The sequence below is a fragment of the Phyllosticta citriasiana genome (genome assembly GCF_038021145.1).
Source record: "Phyllosticta citriasiana strain CBS 120426 chromosome Unknown IWZ02scaffold_5, whole genome shotgun sequence".
Taxonomy (NCBI): Eukaryota; Fungi; Ascomycota; class Dothideomycetes; order Botryosphaeriales; family Phyllostictaceae; genus Phyllosticta; species Phyllosticta citriasiana.
The window spans coordinates 652,143-669,513 of NW_027117282.1; the positions used below are offsets into that span (position 1 = coordinate 652,143).

The 17,371-nt window shown below is 56.3% G+C and overlaps 7 protein-coding genes across 7 annotated transcripts; all 7 read left to right on the forward strand.

The window, feature by feature from the left end:
• The first annotated feature begins 389 nt into the window (after positions 1–389).
• Positions 390–1,780, forward strand: IWZ02DRAFT_226122 (mitochondrial 37S ribosomal protein uS7m). The gene is made up of 3 exons (XM_066762890.1): positions 390–722; positions 814–1,179; positions 1,243–1,780. The coding sequence occupies exons 1-3, from the start codon at positions 453–455 to the stop codon at positions 1,696–1,698; spliced, it is 1,092 nt and encodes a 363-aa protein (XP_066623673.1). The 5' UTR covers positions 390–452; the 3' UTR covers positions 1,699–1,780.
• A 799-nt stretch (positions 1,781–2,579) lies between these two features.
• IWZ02DRAFT_376398 (uncharacterized protein) lies at positions 2,580–3,789 on the forward strand (the record flags this gene model as incomplete). Its single annotated transcript, XM_066764884.1, has 3 exons — positions 2,580–2,960; positions 3,014–3,238; positions 3,304–3,789. 3 exons carry the CDS (start codon positions 2,580–2,582, stop codon positions 3,787–3,789), a joined length of 1,092 nt encoding a protein of 363 aa, XP_066623674.1.
• A 980-nt stretch (positions 3,790–4,769) lies between these two features.
• Positions 4,770–6,806, forward strand: IWZ02DRAFT_375902 (FGGY family of carbohydrate kinase; the record flags this gene model as incomplete). Its single annotated transcript, XM_066764851.1, has 3 exons — positions 4,770–4,927; positions 5,164–6,325; positions 6,540–6,806. 3 exons carry the CDS (start codon positions 4,770–4,772, stop codon positions 6,804–6,806), a joined length of 1,587 nt encoding a protein of 528 aa, XP_066623675.1.
• Positions 6,807–10,467: 3,661 nt separating this feature from the next.
• On the forward strand, positions 10,468–10,712 carry IWZ02DRAFT_376382 (uncharacterized protein; the record flags this gene model as incomplete). Its single annotated transcript, XM_066764882.1, has 2 exons — positions 10,468–10,583; positions 10,646–10,712. 2 exons carry the CDS (start codon positions 10,468–10,470, stop codon positions 10,710–10,712), a joined length of 183 nt encoding a protein of 60 aa, XP_066623676.1.
• A 568-nt stretch (positions 10,713–11,280) lies between these two features.
• Positions 11,281–12,713, forward strand: IWZ02DRAFT_226191 (uncharacterized protein). The gene is made up of 2 exons (XM_066762892.1): positions 11,281–12,514; positions 12,601–12,713. Exon 1 carries the CDS (start codon positions 11,467–11,469, stop codon positions 12,244–12,246), a length of 780 nt encoding a protein of 259 aa, XP_066623677.1. The 5' UTR covers positions 11,281–11,466; the 3' UTR covers positions 12,247–12,514; positions 12,601–12,713.
• On the forward strand, positions 12,670–13,745 carry IWZ02DRAFT_226173 (uncharacterized protein). The gene has a single exon (XM_066762891.1). The coding sequence runs from the start codon at positions 13,094–13,096 to the stop codon at positions 13,679–13,681; it is 588 nt and encodes a 195-aa protein (XP_066623678.1). The 5' UTR covers positions 12,670–13,093; the 3' UTR covers positions 13,682–13,745.
• Positions 13,746–15,810: 2,065 nt separating this feature from the next.
• On the forward strand, positions 15,811–17,350 carry IWZ02DRAFT_226246 (3-keto-steroid reductase). The gene is made up of 2 exons (XM_066762893.1): positions 15,811–15,908; positions 15,960–17,350. Exons 1-2 carry the CDS (start codon positions 15,847–15,849, stop codon positions 17,227–17,229), a joined length of 1,332 nt encoding a protein of 443 aa, XP_066623679.1. The 5' UTR covers positions 15,811–15,846; the 3' UTR covers positions 17,230–17,350.
• Positions 17,351–17,371: the final 21 nt, after the last annotated feature.

The window sequence follows — 17,371 nt, forward strand, 5'->3', positions numbered from 1 at the left end:
AGTAACCGAGATGGGGAGTTCCTGGTCATCCGTCCATTCCTTCGGAGGGATTCTGCAGTGTTTACAATCAGGGCAAGGCGTTGACTGTGAAGGCGTCCTTTTGGTCGTTGGGTGTACGGCTTTTCTTCTTCTCCATCGTCGCATGGTGACGGCAGTCCGGTCTTTCATGGCGGATTTCTTTGTGCATGATAGCGGCATTGCAACATGCGTCCCTGGGAACCTGTCATGCTGTATGTCTTGGTTTCAGCATAGACGATGTAAAGATGAATTCAGCTCTTGAGTGCAAATCTGCAAGACTTCATGGTGGTCGAGGGGAGGGGTCTATCGTTAGGTAAGGCAGGAAGGCCAAAACGCGGAATTTTTGCAGCCCGGAACAACTCACGCCCCGAGTCGCGTTGCCCCAGATCGAGTTTCTTGGGTTGCGGAGAACAGATCCCAGGACACCACGCACCATGCCACCTCGAACCAGCCTTTTCGCACCAGCGAGGTCGCTCGCTCTTCGATCGAAGGGAGTGGCGCCTCAATGGCACAACGCGCGCTTCGCACCTGTTGTGCGGAGAGGCTTCGCCGACGACTCGAGCAACAGCAAGGACGATTCCAAGCCGGAACCAAAGGGCCCCAACACGGAACCGCTGCCCCACGTATCGGAAGAGGCCAGGGAAATGGCAAAGATCCAGGGAAAGCAGTCGCCAGAGATTGAGCAAGGGACACCGATAGACGAAGTAGGTGGAAGAAGAATTGGACAGGGAACCTGGAAGAAGCTGCTGCGCAGAGCGGGCGAGCAAGAAGACGGCTGGCTGACAGCGTGAGCAGGTCATCAGGAAGGACAAAGAAGCGCAAAAGCATCTTCCAAAGGTTATGCGGGATAGCCTCAAATCGTCAGCACCAGATGGCAGCCGGTCGTTTTCAACTAGCGCCGTTGCCAGGCAAGAGATGCAAGAGCCGGCACAGCTGGAGCCGGTCGAAGAGACGCTGCCAATCGAGTTCCCAAACGACTCGGGTGTCCAGGCCTTTACTAACAATCGCTTCGTCACGCCCTTGAACGAGCATGGCCTCAAGTTCGCTCCAGTGCCCATGCCGATGCCGGCCGAGAACAGACTCAAGAGCCGGAAGGACCCCGTGGTGGAATTCTTTACAAACATGTTGATGAGGCACGGCGAAAAGGCGACGGCCGAGCGTGTAGGTTGTCCCGTCAACAACCGTGTTCCCAGTCAGCAGCTCTGACCTTCTTTTGATCTCCAGAATATGAACTTCATCCTCAACCACCTCCGCACAACGGCCCCGCCAAGGGTCAATCCAGCGACCCCGTTGCTCCCTGGGGCCCCACCTCCATCGCACCTCCCGCTCAACCCGGCCCTCTACCTGACCCTCGCGGTGGACTCTGTTGCGCCGCTGCTGCGGATCAAGAACCTCAAGGGACAAGCGGGTGGTGGACAAGCCCTGCAAATGCCAGTGGCACTGAATCAAAGACAAAGGAGGAGGACAGCAATTGAGTGGATCATCACGTCGGCATCAAAGAAGCAGAGCAAGGGCAGTGGGAAATTCACGTTTGCGCAAAAGGTCGCGGAAGAGGTGGTCAGTGTTGTTCAAGGCAACAGCAGCTGCTGGGAGAGGAGATTGAACTTCCACAAACAGGGTGTGGCGGCAAGAGCCAACTTGGCGGCAGGCGGCCGCAAGGGGAGGCAGAGCAGGAGATAGGCTCAAAGCTGTTGGGACATGGGGATGTTTGGTGACATGTACGGATATAAATTCACTCCATGTATGCGATCGGGCTGCGTGCGATCCATGGTCGGGCAACGGGACTCTCTGCCAGCCCTCGGTATACCTGCGCCAGCACTTTCAGGCCAAGCCGTGATAACGCATGGCAGCGCGGCAGCATGTAGGGGTAGTGCGGCACAAGGGGGCTCGACCGGGATGGCGTCAGCAGTCAGGACCTAGAAGATTCCAGGTTCTCTACGACAAGATGCGCACGTGGATTGCCTCCAGGGGGCGAGCAAGTGACGGCGATTTGGGATTGCGTGCCGGATACCGAGGGTGGCAGAGCGAGAATCGCATCGCCGTCGACATCACAATGTTGGATGGGGCTTTTCGTCATTGGGTGGGTACCGAGGGGAGGGGGTTGCGACGTTCTGTTGCGGTGCCGAGCTTCCATCATCTTGTTGATCGAGAATCGAAAAATAATCATTGTGACGTTCCGGCACGTCACAGCTGCCTGCCAGCCGCCAGTGACGAGCTGTGGTTGGCGGGAGGCCGCAAAACCTTGGAACAGGACATGGATCGCGATGGGTGGTGGTCAGGTACCCATGACGTATGGCCAGAGAGCTATGTTCAGGTGGCCTCCACCTCACCTGCAGCCTCCCATTGCTGAGTTGTGCCCTCTCATAGCTTCCCATCATCTCCACCGCTGCCGGCGCTACCGCTTTTCTGTCTGCAATCCAATCCTGTCTTGACCTACACCTTTGTTTGTTTGCCTTGTTTGCCCCTCATTGCTCGTCTCGAGTAAACATCGCCATCAGCACCGCCTGCTGCAGCGCATCCATCGCCCATCTCATTGCCTTCCCCGCATTTTCCTTTGAGCCATGCCGTTGCGCAACCCGGCCTCTCGCTCCATCCTCCGCAGCCTGAGGTCTGCTCATGCGCCTCACCTCAAGACGACTCCAACCAATGCGACCTTCAACCCTCCTCTCACTTCGAAGCTCTGCACCGTGAGCAGACGCCCCCAGGCTGGCTCGACGCAGGCGTTGAAGCCGATATTGGCCGTCGCGACGCGGTACCAACGGTACTCGTCGCCCGTGGACAAGATCAATGTCGAAGAAGAGAAGAGGCTTTCAAAGGAGAAGCTGGAGCCGCACCCGGAGGAGGTGTCGACGACGTCCTCCATCCACCCCATCTTCTCGGAAGTCAAGACGCCAGAGCCTGAAAAGGATCCAGACATGATGAAGGGCATGAAGTCGGACATTGTTAGTGGAAACGAATTGACAAGGCGGTTGCAGGTGCTGACCAGGTGTTGCAGGACACAATCAGAGAGACGTTTTCGCTCAAAGATGTACCGCATCAGGCGTACGTGCTCGGGATGGCGGGCGTGCTGCCTTATCTTGCAACGTCGCTGTCGACAGTGTACTGCGCGTACGAGATCAACCACGGGGCAGACGGATCCGCCATCAATCTCCTTTCGCCCGCTAATGCTGAGCTATTTCTTCACATGCTCGAGCCGCTGCAGGTCGGGTATGGGGCAGTGGTAAGTTTTGCAGTTGCATCGGGTCAAACGCGGGCGGGGGGGGGCAGGCTGACCAAGGACGACAGATAATCTCTTTCCTCGGGGCCATCCACTGGGGTCTAGAATGGGCGGGCTTTGGCGGGCACCAGGGCTACCGGCGGTACGCGATTGGCGTTTTTGCGCCCGCGGTCGCGTGGCCGACGATCCTGCTGCCAGTCGAGTACGCACTGATCACACAATTCGTGGCGTTCAACTTTTTGTATTACGCGGACGCGCGTGCGACAGTGCGCGGCTGGACCCCCGCGTGGTACACGACGTACCGGTTCGTGCTCACGTTTATTGTTGGAGCGAGCATCGTCGTGTCGTTGATTGGCAGGGGTCAAATTGTGGAGAAGGTCGGCAAGCTGCCGAACCCGGTCGATCGCGTGCTGCAGTTGAAGGAGACGGCCGAGGCGGCGCTGGAGAAGGAAGAGGCGGCCAGGCGGGCGGCGATTGAGGCTCGGGAAGCCGGCTCCAAGGTCCAGGTGCCAGGTGGGGACCCCGAGGTGCGCACCGGCATGGATGAGGAGTAGAGAGAGAGAAATGAATAGTTGGGATTGGAAATGCTGGCAAAAGGGACAGAGTGGGAGGGGGGGTATTCAACTGGCCCCCGCGGCGCGTTCGGGGTGGTAGGGGGGGTCTGGAAAGGAGAAGGCCCTAGACTGCCTGGGCTGGCATTGGGCATCGTGAGTTTGCAGGCGAGGTGTCGCGGAACAGCCGAAATGGGATGGGCAGTGGCGCTTGGGGATGCGGAGGACATGGCGGAGAGGGGGAGACGCACAGAAGGAGCTGTAGAAGCATGTAGTGTAGTCGTGCGCTGGCGCCGTCGCAATCACATAGTCAGTGGTTCTAGCTCGGTCGAATTTTTAATTGGGACACGAGGGAGCATGGGCGGGTGTTCACATGAGGAGTCTGAGATTTTTGCTGGACTGTGCCAATGCCCATGCCATGGCATGGCAATGCGGCGCCGCGGGACATGGAGGTTTTGCGTGGGTCGGCTAACCTGCCTGCCTCGCCCGACGCCCCGCAAGTCGCAACGCAAGCAGGCGGAGAAGTTGGAGTCGAAAAAAAGGGTGGGGACCGTGAGCCAGCTGTGAAGTCACACCTTGCCATTCCCGGGCACAGCTTACGGCCACGGCTGACCTATGCTCCGCCTCCATGGCTTGTTCCACGATGCCCGTCGTTCCTTTGAGTGAGCTCCCCTTCAAAAACCCGTCGCTGGCACTCCCTCGGCCTGCTCCATCACCTCCCTCTCTTAGCATTGATACCCAACCTTTTTTCCGCAGTTCCTCCTCTGTCCGCCTTACGTCTCGTCTCTGCCGCACGCCACCACCACCGTCCATTTAACTACTCGACCCCTTCTTCCTCTACTCCATCCTCCTCTCCCTCCTCGCACACAATGGCTGCCGTCCAAGTCTCCCGGGACGACATACCCACGGGCCCCATGCCCAACACCATCTCCCAGATGCAGCACGCCGCCTCTGAAATCAAGGCTCGCCGCGGGAGCATGCGCATGCCACGCAGCGTTTCCTACGAGAAGCGCATGGAAAAATTCTTCATCGGCTCCATCGACCAGGGAACCACCAGCTCGCGCTTCATCATCTTCGACGGTACCGGAACGCCGGTGGCGAGCCATCAGATCGAGTTCGATCAGAAATATCCGGAGTCGGGGTAAGTCGTGCATGAACACTTTTTTTATATTTTATTTCTGGACCAATATGCGGGAAACGCGCCGGCGACGTTGCCAGTTGCGCTCGCGCGCGCACGCATGGCGCCTGTTCGCTTGTTCCTCCTAGACGTTTTTCGTGTCGGGCACTACCTGCCGCTCCTGGCAACTGACCCGCCTTCTCCACGCACTACTGCTCCGCCACGTCCCCCGCGCTGACATGTGACCTCCCCACCACCAGATGGCACGAACACGACCCCTACGAGCTCGTCGAATCCGTCCAAGAGTGCATCGACCTCGCCACCGAGAAGTTTGTAGACCTGGGCCACCAGATATCCGACATCAAAGCCATTGGCATCACAAACCAGAGAGAAACCACCCTCGTGTGGGACTGGCAAACGGGCAAGCCGCTCCACAACGCCATCGCGTGGCCAGACACCCGAACAAAGGGTCTGGTTCGTGAGCTGCGCGAAAGGGAGGGCGCCGACCAGCTGTCCGAGTACTGCGGTCTGCCCTTGTCCACCTATCCCTCGTCTGTCAAGCTCGTCTGGCTGCTGCGCAATGTCCCCGAGGTGAAGCGCGCCTATGACGAAGGGCGCCTGGCCTTCGGTACCGTCGACACCTGGTTGCTCTACAACTTGAACGGCGGCAAGGCGAGGGACGTCTTTGTCACCGACGCCACCAACGCCTCGCGCACCATGTTTGTCGACCTCGAAAAGGTCGAGTACAGCGAGAAGCTGCTCGGCTTCTTCGGTATCGACAGGAACAAGATTAAGCTCCCAAAGATTGTTCCGTCCTCGTGCTCAACATCTTTCGGCTCCATTGCCAGTGGCTCTCTCAAGGGCATCAAGATTGCTGGATGCCTTGGAGACCAGTCCGCTGCCCTGGTCGGTCAGCAGGGCTTCACCCCCGGCAGCGCCAAGAACACGTACGGTACTGGATGCTTCTTGCTCTACAACGTTGGCGAGAAGCCCGTCATCTCGCACCACGGCCTGCTCGCTACGGTGGCCTACCACTTTGGTCGGGAGCGCAAGCCCGTGTACGCCCTCGAGGGTAGCGTCGCCGTGGCTGGTTCTGGCGTCAAGTTCCTCATGAACAACCTCGGCTTCATCCGTGACTCGGACAAAGTCGGCGAGCTGGCATCGAGCGTCGAGAACAACGGCGGCACCGTATTCGTCACGGCCTTTTCGGGCCTGTTCGCCCCATACTGGATCGATGATGCCAAGGGAACCATTTTCGGCATCACGCAGCACACGCAGCGTGGCCACATTGCGCGCGCGACGCTCGAGGCGACGTGCTTCCAGACCAAGGCCATTCTCGACGCTATGGAGCTCGACAGTGGACACAAGTTGGCGGAACTCGCCGTCGACGGTGGAATGAGCAAGAGCGATCTCTGCATGCAGGTACGTAGTTTTCCCTTGCCGAGCGACCGACTGGCGGGGCAATCGGTTGCCTTGATCAATCGTTTCGTTTCCCCGTTCTTGTCGCCCTGTCGATCCACGCGCCAGAACACTTTGTTCCCCACCTGATTCCCCACCCCCACATCCGCCTTTCCGGCGCTGTCAGACCACGCCTCTCTTGGCTCTTGGAACCGAGTGCTGACGCCTATCGCTGCAGACCCAAGCCAACATCATTGGCATCCCCGTCAACCGGCCGTCGATGCGCGAAACCACGGCGCTTGGCGCTGCCATTGCCGCTGGTTTCGCCGTCGACATTTGGCACGAGTTTGAGGAGCTCAAGGACATCAACCAAAAGGACCGTGTCATCTTCGAGCCCAACATCACCAAGGAGGCCAGCCAAAAAATGTTCAAGAAGTGGTCTAAGGCTGTCGAAATGTGCCGCGGGTGGCTCGACGCCGACGAGGGCGACCTCGGCGAGTACTAGATTCCTAGCGATGACCGAAAAAAGAAAGCGAGCGATCGAAACGGCGGCAGCGGTAATGCACACTCCTATTAGACGAACGACGCGAAAGAGTCAAACAAGTGGGTTTGAGGCGGCATCGCCTGACATGGCGGGCCTAGACCAGACTTTCTTAGCCTCCCCACCACCACCACCACCACCACTTCTCTGTTTTTTTCCACCACTCAGCGTCATCGTCATCAACATCATGAACAGGCCGGGGCGGGTCATGTCGGGGAGCGGTCTTTGGGCATCGGGTCAGCGCACTTTTTTCTTTTTTCCTCTTTCTCTTCCATCCATCCGTGAGCGTAAACGTCTGCCTTTTCTGTGCCATCTGTCATTTCTGCAGTCAGTCAGTTAGCTGGGGTTCATATGGGAGTGGGAGCAATCGTGGGCGCCGGAGTTTTCTTCTTCTTCTTCTTCTTCTTTCAGATGGGTTGCGGCGTCAAAAGGTGGTGTTTCTTCTGTTTGGATCTTGGGCGCGTGTGTTTGTTCTCTCTGGGTAAGCATGATGACGGATTTCCCCCTCGTGGTCTCTTGTCTCTCCTACTTCCATCTCCTCAATTGTACAAATAGTAGCACAGCACCGCCGCGCAACGCTCCCCCCACCGACCCACTCTGCCGTAAATAGTCACTGTTCCTCATGGCCCGCCCGCCTTGTTTGATGCCGCATGGTGGTAGCCATATATAGACCACAAAATATTATTGACAATACTGAAAACTTTTGGAACTGTCGAGTGTTGGTACCTGTATATTCAATGAATAGGCAATTCAATACAATGCAAAGCAAGCCAATACAGAGCAATCGGTCCAGGCATGTAGGTAGGTAGGTAGGTAAGTAGGTAGGTAGGTACCTAGGCAGTCCAACTCTCGACCATCAACCACAGCAGCCATCCATCCTGCCACCCATTCAATCAGTCAGTCCCTTGCTCAGCTCCCTCGCCCGCTCACTCGCTCGCTTGCACCTACACGTCCTTAGCGGCTGCCTGGAGCGCGGAACGCACGCACCAATCATTCTGCCCCCGCCCGAGTGACAGACGCGCCGTGGGACAGACAGCCGCCGTTGGCGCCTCATTTCGGGAGGGCCCGAGTGAGTAAGGAACGCCGTACGTATGTAAGGTCTATCTACGTATGTATTCCTGCCTTTTTTTTTTTTTTTTTTTTTTTTTGGGGGGGGGGGGGGGGGGGGGGGGGGTCTTGTTGTGGAGAGTGGGTGGGTAGGACTTGCCGTTTTGGGAGATTGAGAGCGCTGGACCTGCCTACCTTACCCTGGTTGGGGAGATTGCGTGCGGTGGGTGACTAAGGAGCCCGAGGGGCAGGTAGGTTTTGGAGAATGCTTGGTTGCTTGCTGTGCTGGGAGAGACTGACGGACTGCCTGACTGACTGACTGACTGACTGACTGCCAATTTCAATTCAATCAAGATTTGGCGTGATCCGATCAGTTGGACCACTCACCAACCACCACACCACACTTCATCAATCATGCACGCATGCTTGCTTGCTTGTATGGGTCGCTCGTCGTCTCGTCGTGGTTTAATTCCTCATTCGGTAACGGTGCCAGTTCTACTCAGAATATCTGCAAGCGCGCCGGGCGTCTGATTATGGACGAGGACTGACCGGAGACAAAAGTAGGAAAGAGATGGGTGTTCTGATTGGTCGGCTGCAAGGCGTTGGGCGAAATGCGGGGGGGGGGGGGGGGGGGGGGGGGGGGGCGTCACGTCCTTGTAGTCTTGAATGGGGTTCGCAGTGCGAGGAGGAGGGACGCGGGATCTAGAACGGGAACGAGTCAGGGCAATGCGTGCGTGCTGCGGTGTAGGTTGAGCTATCTTGGTCTGGTTCGAGACCCTGCATGCTGCTGCTCAGATCTGGCTGGCACTTGAGTACTACTGTAGATATGGCATGATAGAACCGCGTTTGCTGTCGAACAACGACGACGACGACGCGAGCGACGCCGTGGGCAAAAGTGAAGCGCCGTCGCGGGAACGGAAACATAAAGCAAACGTGAGGCGGTGTGGATTGTCAAAGTGCATGTCGTCTGAATGAATAGAGACTGCTTGCTTGGTGTTGGACATGGCAGCCAACTGAAGTGCCATGAAACCCGTGTTTCAGCAAATGGCTGAAGTTTGTTGCAGCTTTCCATGCCGGCTGGGGCCTTTGTCAGAGCGTTACAGAACCGAATACTCAACGGTTGGTTCCTACGGCCTTGACCGTTGGACATTGAGTGGAATGAGCTGCTGTAACTCGCACAAGGAGAGAGAGAGAGAGAGAGTAACCCAGCGTGCGGTTGGAGCGCCAGATGAGCTCCCGCGACGCGAACGCTGGGCTGGAGTAGGGGTTCCCAGAGCAGCACTGCCAAACGGTGTGTGGTCGGTCATGAGGTTGTTGTTGCACCACTCACCGCTCCTTTGTCAGCACATGTATCTTCTACATCCATATCTTCAACCCAAAACTCCCGACGCCGTCATGTTCAACCACACCTGCACTCGTCGGCGCCCATGCCACAGGAAGCTCCGACGAGTGGTGATCAGCTTGCCTCGTGAGGCATCCAGGCCCCAGTCGATCCCGTCCATCCCGTCGGGCGTGATGTGACGCTGCCGCAAGGAAGTCGACTGCGGAAACTCCGCATGGACACAAACCCGTGGAAAACGAAAACCACAAACCACATCACTTGGCTGTCCACATGCGCCCAAGCTTGCGAACAAAAGTCCCCGCTTCTCGGGGCGTTGGCATTGATCTGCGCCAGCCAGTCTTGCGGTGCGGGATCCAGCGACCTGTCCGCCCGTTTTCTATGGCCGTCGACGAGTCGCCGTCGCCTCTCTGATAGGTCTTGGTCGTGCCGTTGCGGAGAAGGCCGTCTCTTCTGATGCGCAGTCGGCATATGAAAACCCTGGCACACGAGTCACGGGTCAAGCAAGACTGCTCTTGTCCGTCGCCATCCGGACTTGCTTCCACGGCGCCTCTTGCACGTCGTCGGCACCTTGCGTCACTTAAGGCCCCCCCCTCCTCCCAAGGGCACGATGCAGTCGCACATCACTCGCTGCATCGAACCGGGGGCCGGCTAGGTCCTTTCCTTTCAGATGTCGAAACGAGCAGCCGAAGAAGCACGGTGAGGGTGTGTGTCAGCACAAGCCGGCAAATGATTTCTTCTATGTGCTTTTCTGATGCGAGAGAGAAGATGGTGCGTTTTCTGTTTCAGTTCAACGGACCACCCAGTCGTGCGTCCCCGAAATTTGGCAAGTGAAGTGCTTTTTTCCTTTTCCTTTCATGTTCACTTTGTCCCAGCCCGCCGGGACCAGACGACCACGCTTGCAACACGGTAAACCTTGACCTTGAGATCCCTCCACCCCCCAGAAACATCCTTGAGCCCTGCCAGTCCGTATGCAGCCGGACGGCAAGGGCTGCGGGAGCTAGCAAAACTTGCATACTTCCTTTTGATCCATCCACATCATCTATATGTACGATACCGCTGCTACACACCCATTGCCTCATCCGTCGCCATATCTGTCCGCCTTGACAAAACCTCGCACTCTCTATTCTTCGGTCCTTCGTCCTTCGGATATAATTACTCGCAATCTGTCTCTCTGCCTGGCTTGCAGAAAATCATCCCTTCTGCTCCCCTCTCGCCCTCTTCTTACCTACCGCCTCTATGTGTGACTACACCCAAGTCAACTACAAATGCTCGCACCTGCGCTTCACCGTCCGCGCCTGGTGCACCAAATACCAAGAGACGCACCGACGATGCCCGGCCAATGTTGTAGCAGTGTAAGCCAAAAGACCTTGTCCACACCTTGCTTGGCAATCACACCGCTGACCCCCCATGGCAGAGAATACAGACTGAATGAGCTGTGCGGTAAGAGGCCCGCCTTTCCTCACATGCGTCTTTTCTTTTAGCCGCGCGAAGCAAATCAAATGGCAAACCAAAAATCCCTCGGCCATGCCCAACAAATCCTGCATGCAATCCCACTCCCGCACCATGTGTTTCTGCAACCGCCGGCAGGCCAGCCTTCCCGTCCGTCGCTAGCCAATCCTCCTCCTGCGTCTTTCTTCACTTTCCGTTGCTCCCTCCAAAAATGAACTCTCGGCTGACTGACGTTCTTTGCGGCGGCAAATAGGCGACTGCCGTAGCAAATCGCATCCCAACGGCGCTGTCGGCAGGCCGGCAGCAACGACGACGACGGCCACCGCGGCGACCAGCGCATAGGGCGAGCCCTGCTTGCATGTATTGTACGCACGGTCTGGTTTGCTCTGCGTCGCTGTCCGGGCTTTGCGCATCCACAGGGCAAATCAAGATGAGCGTCCAGACGCAGGCGGCGCAACCGCCTTTGTTGACCTGTGTGCGCAACCGCTAAACGGCAAGTTGGCAGCGCGACGCGTCTGGATGAGGCAAAGACGGACCAGAACCAAGCCGACCAAACGACCCGAAGCTGCGTGCCGGTCTACCTAACCTGCTTGCCTGGATCTGACTGACAGACACCCATGCGTGGCGTCTGCATCTGCACGAAACGTCTGTCACGCATTGCCACTGCCGTGTCACCATCCATCCCATCCCATCTACCAGGCAGGCAGCCAAGGCCGCGCGGCGGCAGCAGCAGCAGCAGCACCAGGGCACCAGACAGGCTCTTGAAACCGTGCCGGCTGCGCTTTGATGCCGCCGCCTTGTCGCCTGCATCCCGTCTCTTTTCCTCATTCTGCTGCTTCGCCACTGCCACTGCTACTACTGCGGCTGCCAATGCTGATGCATTGTCAATCACACCCCAAGTCAAACGCACGGCGTATTGTTTTCAATTCGTCGTGTTCTGCATATGCTTCCTTGGACAGAGCGAAGACGGAGAATTCAAGCATGACCATGGCAGTGGCAGTTGCCGTGGTGGCAGCAACTTGGCGTTGGGCTTGGCATTGGCAGAACTTTGACATCCATGCTCATTTGTATTTTTCTTTTCCCCTTCTGATCTTTCGTCTCATTGCGGACGGCGCTGTTTGGATTTGGCTTTTATTGGATGGATGGTTGGGGGTGGGCCGGTACTTGGGCTCTTTTGAGGCGCAAGGTACTCACTCGGTGGCGTCGTTTTTACACGCATTCAACTCTACATTCTTCTGCCGTCAGACCTACTACCTACCTACTGCCCTGGATTACTCTTCTTCGTCTTCTTCTTCCTTCTTGTTTCCATCTCGCCTTTTCTCGCTTCCTGAGGATCCCGTCTGTCTGGACGAGCAGCAGCACGGGAAAGGTGGCGTCGCATGCCAGTCAGAAGAACAATCCACAGAAGACGATGAAAAAGAAGAAGCGATTCCAAATCCACAAAAGAGAGAGAGAGAGAGAGAGAGAGAGAGAAATCAAGACAACAATCAAAAACCAATTCAAAACAACCAACCCACCGCTGTCGTCCACATATCCCTTCGCGCAAACTTTGCGCCGATAAAATGATTTATTGTAGCTTGTGCGCTGCCAAGATCTACCCTCCATAACTCACATATCTACTTACTGGCCTGGTTACCTACCTGCCTGCCTACCTACCAACTCACGCAACCCCCCTGTCCATCTATCTGTTTGTATCTTAAGCGGCGTTTCGTTCAAGAAAAAAAAAAAAAAAAAAAACCCCCCGCCACATACACGCGAGCCCAGGACACCTGAAGGCTTACCTTAATTCCACGCCCTACTTAGGTAGGTAGGCAGGCACGCGTGCATGTACATGGTAAGTACATCAATCTCCTATCCTATCCCATCGCCCACAAACCACAAACCACAAACCACAAACCAACCAGCCAACAAAAGGAACAGGTACGCAAAGCAACAGCGCCACGGGAAGTGGAGAGAAGCATAACCTTACTCTCCCTTCCTTTTTCCATTCCTCCATCTCTCTGCCTGTCGTAGTCATCGACATGGTCGCCGCATCGCGCGCCCAAGTATATCTAAAAAGGGGAAAAGCTTGGCCCGACGACACGACATCAAATGTTGACCCCAGACTCAGCCCCAAACACGCGAGACTCGACTCTATGTGTAGGTGGTAAGTGTCGGCGTGACTGACCGAGTAACTCTTGCGACGCTTTTTTTTTTTTTTTTTTTTCTTTTTTTTGCGGAGGGCGTTGAGTTGACAGTTGAGAAGTAAGCTTCTGTTGCGTCTTGGCAACTTTTATTTTTTCAACTTTTTTTCATTTTTCGTTTCTTTTTCTTTTTTTTTTTCCAGCGATGCGCGCGGGTGGGGTAGGTAGGCGAACAAGATCAATGTGCAATCGACCCACTAAACTCACTCAATCAACCAAAATATTTGGAGATGGTGGTCGAGCATTTCGAATGCATACATGCACAAGTGCAGGCAGCAACGATGCTTCCATGCTGTCTGTGGTGTTGTTCTGTCCTGGCCTCCCTCAGCCTGGTCTACTCTGATTACATACCTTGCACGCAAGCACCTGGTGCGTGCATGCATGCATGCATGCATGTGTACTTGCATACGCACATACCACAGCTCTCACAGGGGGTAGTGGCCCAGCGGAGGCATGGGGACCGCGCCGGCTGGGGAACTCGAAGCAGCAGCCAGGGAGGCAAGCGATCAACCGAGCGAGCGAGCATCCATCTCGCACTGCAGTGGCTAGCCAAATCAAAGAGGGGCTCGGTTTCTTGCAAGGACGTAAAACCTGGGTCGTCAGTCAGTGAGCGAGTGAGTGATTTGTGGGTTCCTGGGTCTGCGCAGTCCTGCGTGCAACCTGTACGACTTCCTGGAACACCTGCCCATCGATGGACGTGCGGGGGGGGCTGGGGGCAAGCGGGGCAGATTGGTGTCAGGGGGTGCGAGCAGGGGTTCTTGCTAGGAGCAAGTGCACTTGTTTGCTGCTTGGATGTCAGCAGTGCCAGCGTCGAATGAAGCGTCGCAATCAAGCGTCGCCGTGAAATGCGTGTGGTCAAGGGCGCACAGCGATTGGTAGTTGCCTGCTGATCCGAATGGAGGGCGATGGAGATTTGTCGTTGGAGATGATGGACATCGGCCAGGGGTCAATGGCAAAGACACGTAGGTATCCGCACGCCTGCAAGCAAGCAAACAAGCAAACGACCAGAAGCCCGGTCAGGACATCCAGTCTCTGGTCCTTGTGTAACAGGAAGAATTGCAGTGGATGGGACGATGAAACCGCGCCAGGATCGTCTCCACACACGCAATCTCTCATTGCTTGTTTGGTCATTGGCCGTCAGTCGCCTGTCCACCTGCGTCAAGTGTTTCGCGGACTCGGGATATTGTGTACATATGCGATGCGATGATGCACCAGTTTCCCGCAGCAGGTCGTTGTCCGTCGGAAAGACGCCCGCTTGCAGCATCGTCGTTTAACGTTGCACGTACCGGACTTTGTCTGCTCGCCTTGTAGGAGAGACAGGGAAGAGTTGTGATGTGGGTGGCAGCGCCGTCCATGTCTGTTCCTTGCGATATGTCATCTCTTGGTGATGTCCATGCTGGTCGCCGTCACAATGGCCTTGTTTTCTTTGCTCATTTGTAATGTGGAGTACATCTACCAGTGGTTATGCATGCCGGCCAGATGAAATCGAGGGTTCGGAAGTCATGGTCCGATTCGAATTAAGGTGATGGCACACGTCTCACAGATCGGACGACGCAGCTCTTCCAATCGATAGCGAAGCCGTTGATTGAATTGGCCGTTGCTTTTTGCATAATCGTGTGTCGTAGTACATGGCGGGAATGCAGATCGTGTAGAGCCCTATTCATCCAGACGAGGATGCACCGAACGGTCGACGGGAAAATGCGAGGATGGCATTGCTTCGGGTTTGTCTGGGTCAAAAACACGTTCAAGTGAAACATGTGAGCAAGACCTTCCCCTCTTTTGCTGATTGCGATCTGCTCTGGTGGCCGCAGGTGTTGTGTCTCTTGCCACGGGCTTCCTCGCTGTCGCCAAAGCCAAGAATGGAAAGAGTTGACATTGGGACTTGAGCACAAGAGGGTGCCTGACAAACATGCGTCTCGAAGTGAGCCACCTGCGTTCTTTTCTGATGCCGTCGGACGTTGAGCATCCAGTCCGACGGATAGATGATTTTGGTACACATGATGCGGAATCTGCAAATATCCCCTTTCGATCAAACGGCGCGCCCAATGCTTCATAGTCTCAAATCGCGCAGTCAAGTGGGGTATTAGGAGAGACGGTCGTGAGTGCGATGGAATTGTACGCTCCCACAGCTCTACGATCCCAAGTAGCTGGTTGAAACACCTTGAAGCTTGAGCTTGAGATGGATATGGGAATGCTTCTTTCCGGCAATCCACCACCTCTGAGCAAATGGCAAGCGACGTTGAATAGCTCAGAGGTTAAATCAGAGGTTTAACGCCTCTCGAAGCGTGCACAGCATGCACCTGCACAATGACACGCCGTTTGTTGTTGGTCTGCAGTGTCACTTGTCGAAGACGTCTTTGAGCGTGTAATGGCGGCCTGTGACGCTGTCCAGCAACTGCTGTGCATCTCGTGACGATGCCTGAATTAGGCAAGCCTACTGGAGAAGGATTGAGACGCTAGAATTGTTTTTCAGTTGTCGACTCTGTTGTAAATTGCAAGGTCTTGAGGGCCGGAGAGAAAAAAGAAAGAAAATTGCAATCATGCAACCAGACTTTGGGTAGTTAAAAAATGCGAGGAAGGCTCAAAGCAGCAGGGACACTAACAGCGGAAATCACCAGATAGACCAGTATCACACTGATAATGTCCAAGGCCATGAGCGAGCTCACTCGCGGCGACGCAGCATATCGAGCCACTGAGACAGTGGAAAGAAAAGGCCTATCCACGTTCACTCGGCGGCCTCAAGCTCCCCGCGCCGTCGAAATTTTAGCGGAGAAGCTGCGATTCGCTGAGCAGTTCAGGGGACGATGAATAATAGAGTTTCGGGGACAGAGCCGCCGGATGGTGGAGTTGAACGGCAAAGTGTGGTCCGTAAAGCGCTCGGTGGTGCCAGGTGCTCCGCTCTGTCGATCACCCGTTGGACCTTTTCGATAGTAAGCTGGCGGCCATCCATCCCCTACCCTGCCCAAAAAAATAAAATAAAAAAATGGAGAGCTCGCAACTCGACCCCAACGACACGTTTTACGCCATTGTGACAGGTGCCAATAGGTTTGTATAGATCCAGGATCAATTGTAGCACTTGCTAACATGTGTCCACAGCGGCGTTGGCTTTGCAACATGCTGCCGGCTCATTGACGAATTCCTGCAAACACGCCCCCAGTCGCATACGCTCGTCCTGATACCCACGACGCGCAGCAGCCGCAAAAGCGATGACACTGTGAAGCAGCTGCGGGCACACCTGGCCAAGACGAGCCAGCATGCGGAGAAGCGGGTGCCGGGCATTGGCAGCGTGCTGGAGAAGCGCGTGCGGTTCCAGGCAGAGATGCTGGACCTGTGCTCGCTGATTTCGGTGCAAGCCTGCGGCCGGCGACTGCGCAATACGATACCCAAGCTCGACGTCTTGATTTGCAACGCCGGCATTGGCGGGTGGACGGGCTTCAATTGGTGGAGGGCGACCTACAAAATCTTGACCGACTGGGTGCAGTCGACCACCTGGCCCGAAGGCATCAAGATTGCCTCGGTCGGCTTGGTGACGGGCCCTCAGGTGCCTACAACGGGGACGGCGCCTCCAACGGCCAAGGGCAAGAGGGTCGCGGGTGGCACTCCAGAGCCTCCGCTTGGCGAAGTCTTTTGCGCCAACGTCTTTGGTCACTATCTGCTGGGCCATTACTGCGCGCCGCTCCTTAAGGCCGCGCGGCCCCAGGCTGGCCGCATTATTTGGACGTCGAGCCTGGAGGCATACGCGTCGGAATTCAAGCTCGAAGACTTTCAAGGCCTCACGACCGACATGGCGTACGAGTCGGGCAAGCGCCTGACAGATGTCCTCGCATTGACCTACGACACGCCCGCTGCGCGGCCCTACTCTTCGCGCTACTTTGAAACGGACGACGCAAACACAAGCGACAGGACGCCCCGGATGTACCTGTCACACCCAGGCATAGTGAGCACGGCAATCGTCTCCTTGCCATTTCCCTGGATCATGAATTGGCTGTACATGGTCGGCCTGTACATTGCGCGGTGGCTCGGCAGTCAATGGCACACAGTGCAGCCCTACACCTCGGCCGTCTCATCCGTGTGGCTCGCGCTGGCGGCGCAATCGATGCTGGACCAGGTCGAGGAACGCGAGGGCAAGGGCAAGTGGGGCAGTGCAACGGATCGCATGGGCAACGAGAGGGTGTTGAGGACCGAAGTGGAAGGATGGGGGTTTGGAGGTGTTGTGGGAGACTGCAGGGGCAGGAAGGGGAGGAAGAGGGGAGCAGTGGATCTGAAGGAGGGTGAGAGGGACAAGTTCGAGAAGCTTGGGTCGGTGTGCTGGAGGGAGATGGAGAAGCTCAGGGCCGAGTGGGAGGGCCGTCTGGCGGCAGCGTAGAGGCAGGTGTAGCGAAGAGGATCTGGGCGGTAGCGACGAAAACGGCAACGCGCTTATCTGGACATGGCTACATTGTGCAGCACATGGTGTTGTTCTGGACTGGGCGGCGTTGCTGGGGCGCATGTCGCATGTGGCCGGCATG

Bases quoted from the DNA above. Each gene is read 5' to 3' on its own strand.
- IWZ02DRAFT_226173 (XM_066762891.1), top strand. From the start codon at position 13,094: ATGGTGGTCGAGCATTTCGAATGCATACATGCACAAGTGCAGGCAGCA.
- IWZ02DRAFT_226191 (XM_066762892.1), top strand. From the start codon at position 11,467: ATGCCGCCGCCTTGTCGCCTGCATCCCGTCTCTTTTCCTCATTCTGCT.
- IWZ02DRAFT_226122 (XM_066762890.1), top strand. From the start codon at position 453: ATGCCACCTCGAACCAGCCTTTTCGCACCAGCGAGGTCGCTCGCTCTT. The intron at 723-813 runs GTAGGTGGAAGA...CAGCGTGAGCAG, and splicing joins AAGGGACACCGATAGACGAA to GTCATCAGGAAGGACAAAGA. The intron at 1,180-1,242 runs GTAGGTTGTCCC...TTTGATCTCCAG, and splicing joins AAAAGGCGACGGCCGAGCGT to AATATGAACTTCATCCTCAA.
- IWZ02DRAFT_226246 (XM_066762893.1), top strand. From the start codon at position 15,847: ATGGAGAGCTCGCAACTCGACCCCAACGACACGTTTTACGCCATTGTG. The intron at 15,909-15,959 runs GTTTGTATAGAT...ATGTGTCCACAG, and splicing joins ATTGTGACAGGTGCCAATAG to CGGCGTTGGCTTTGCAACAT.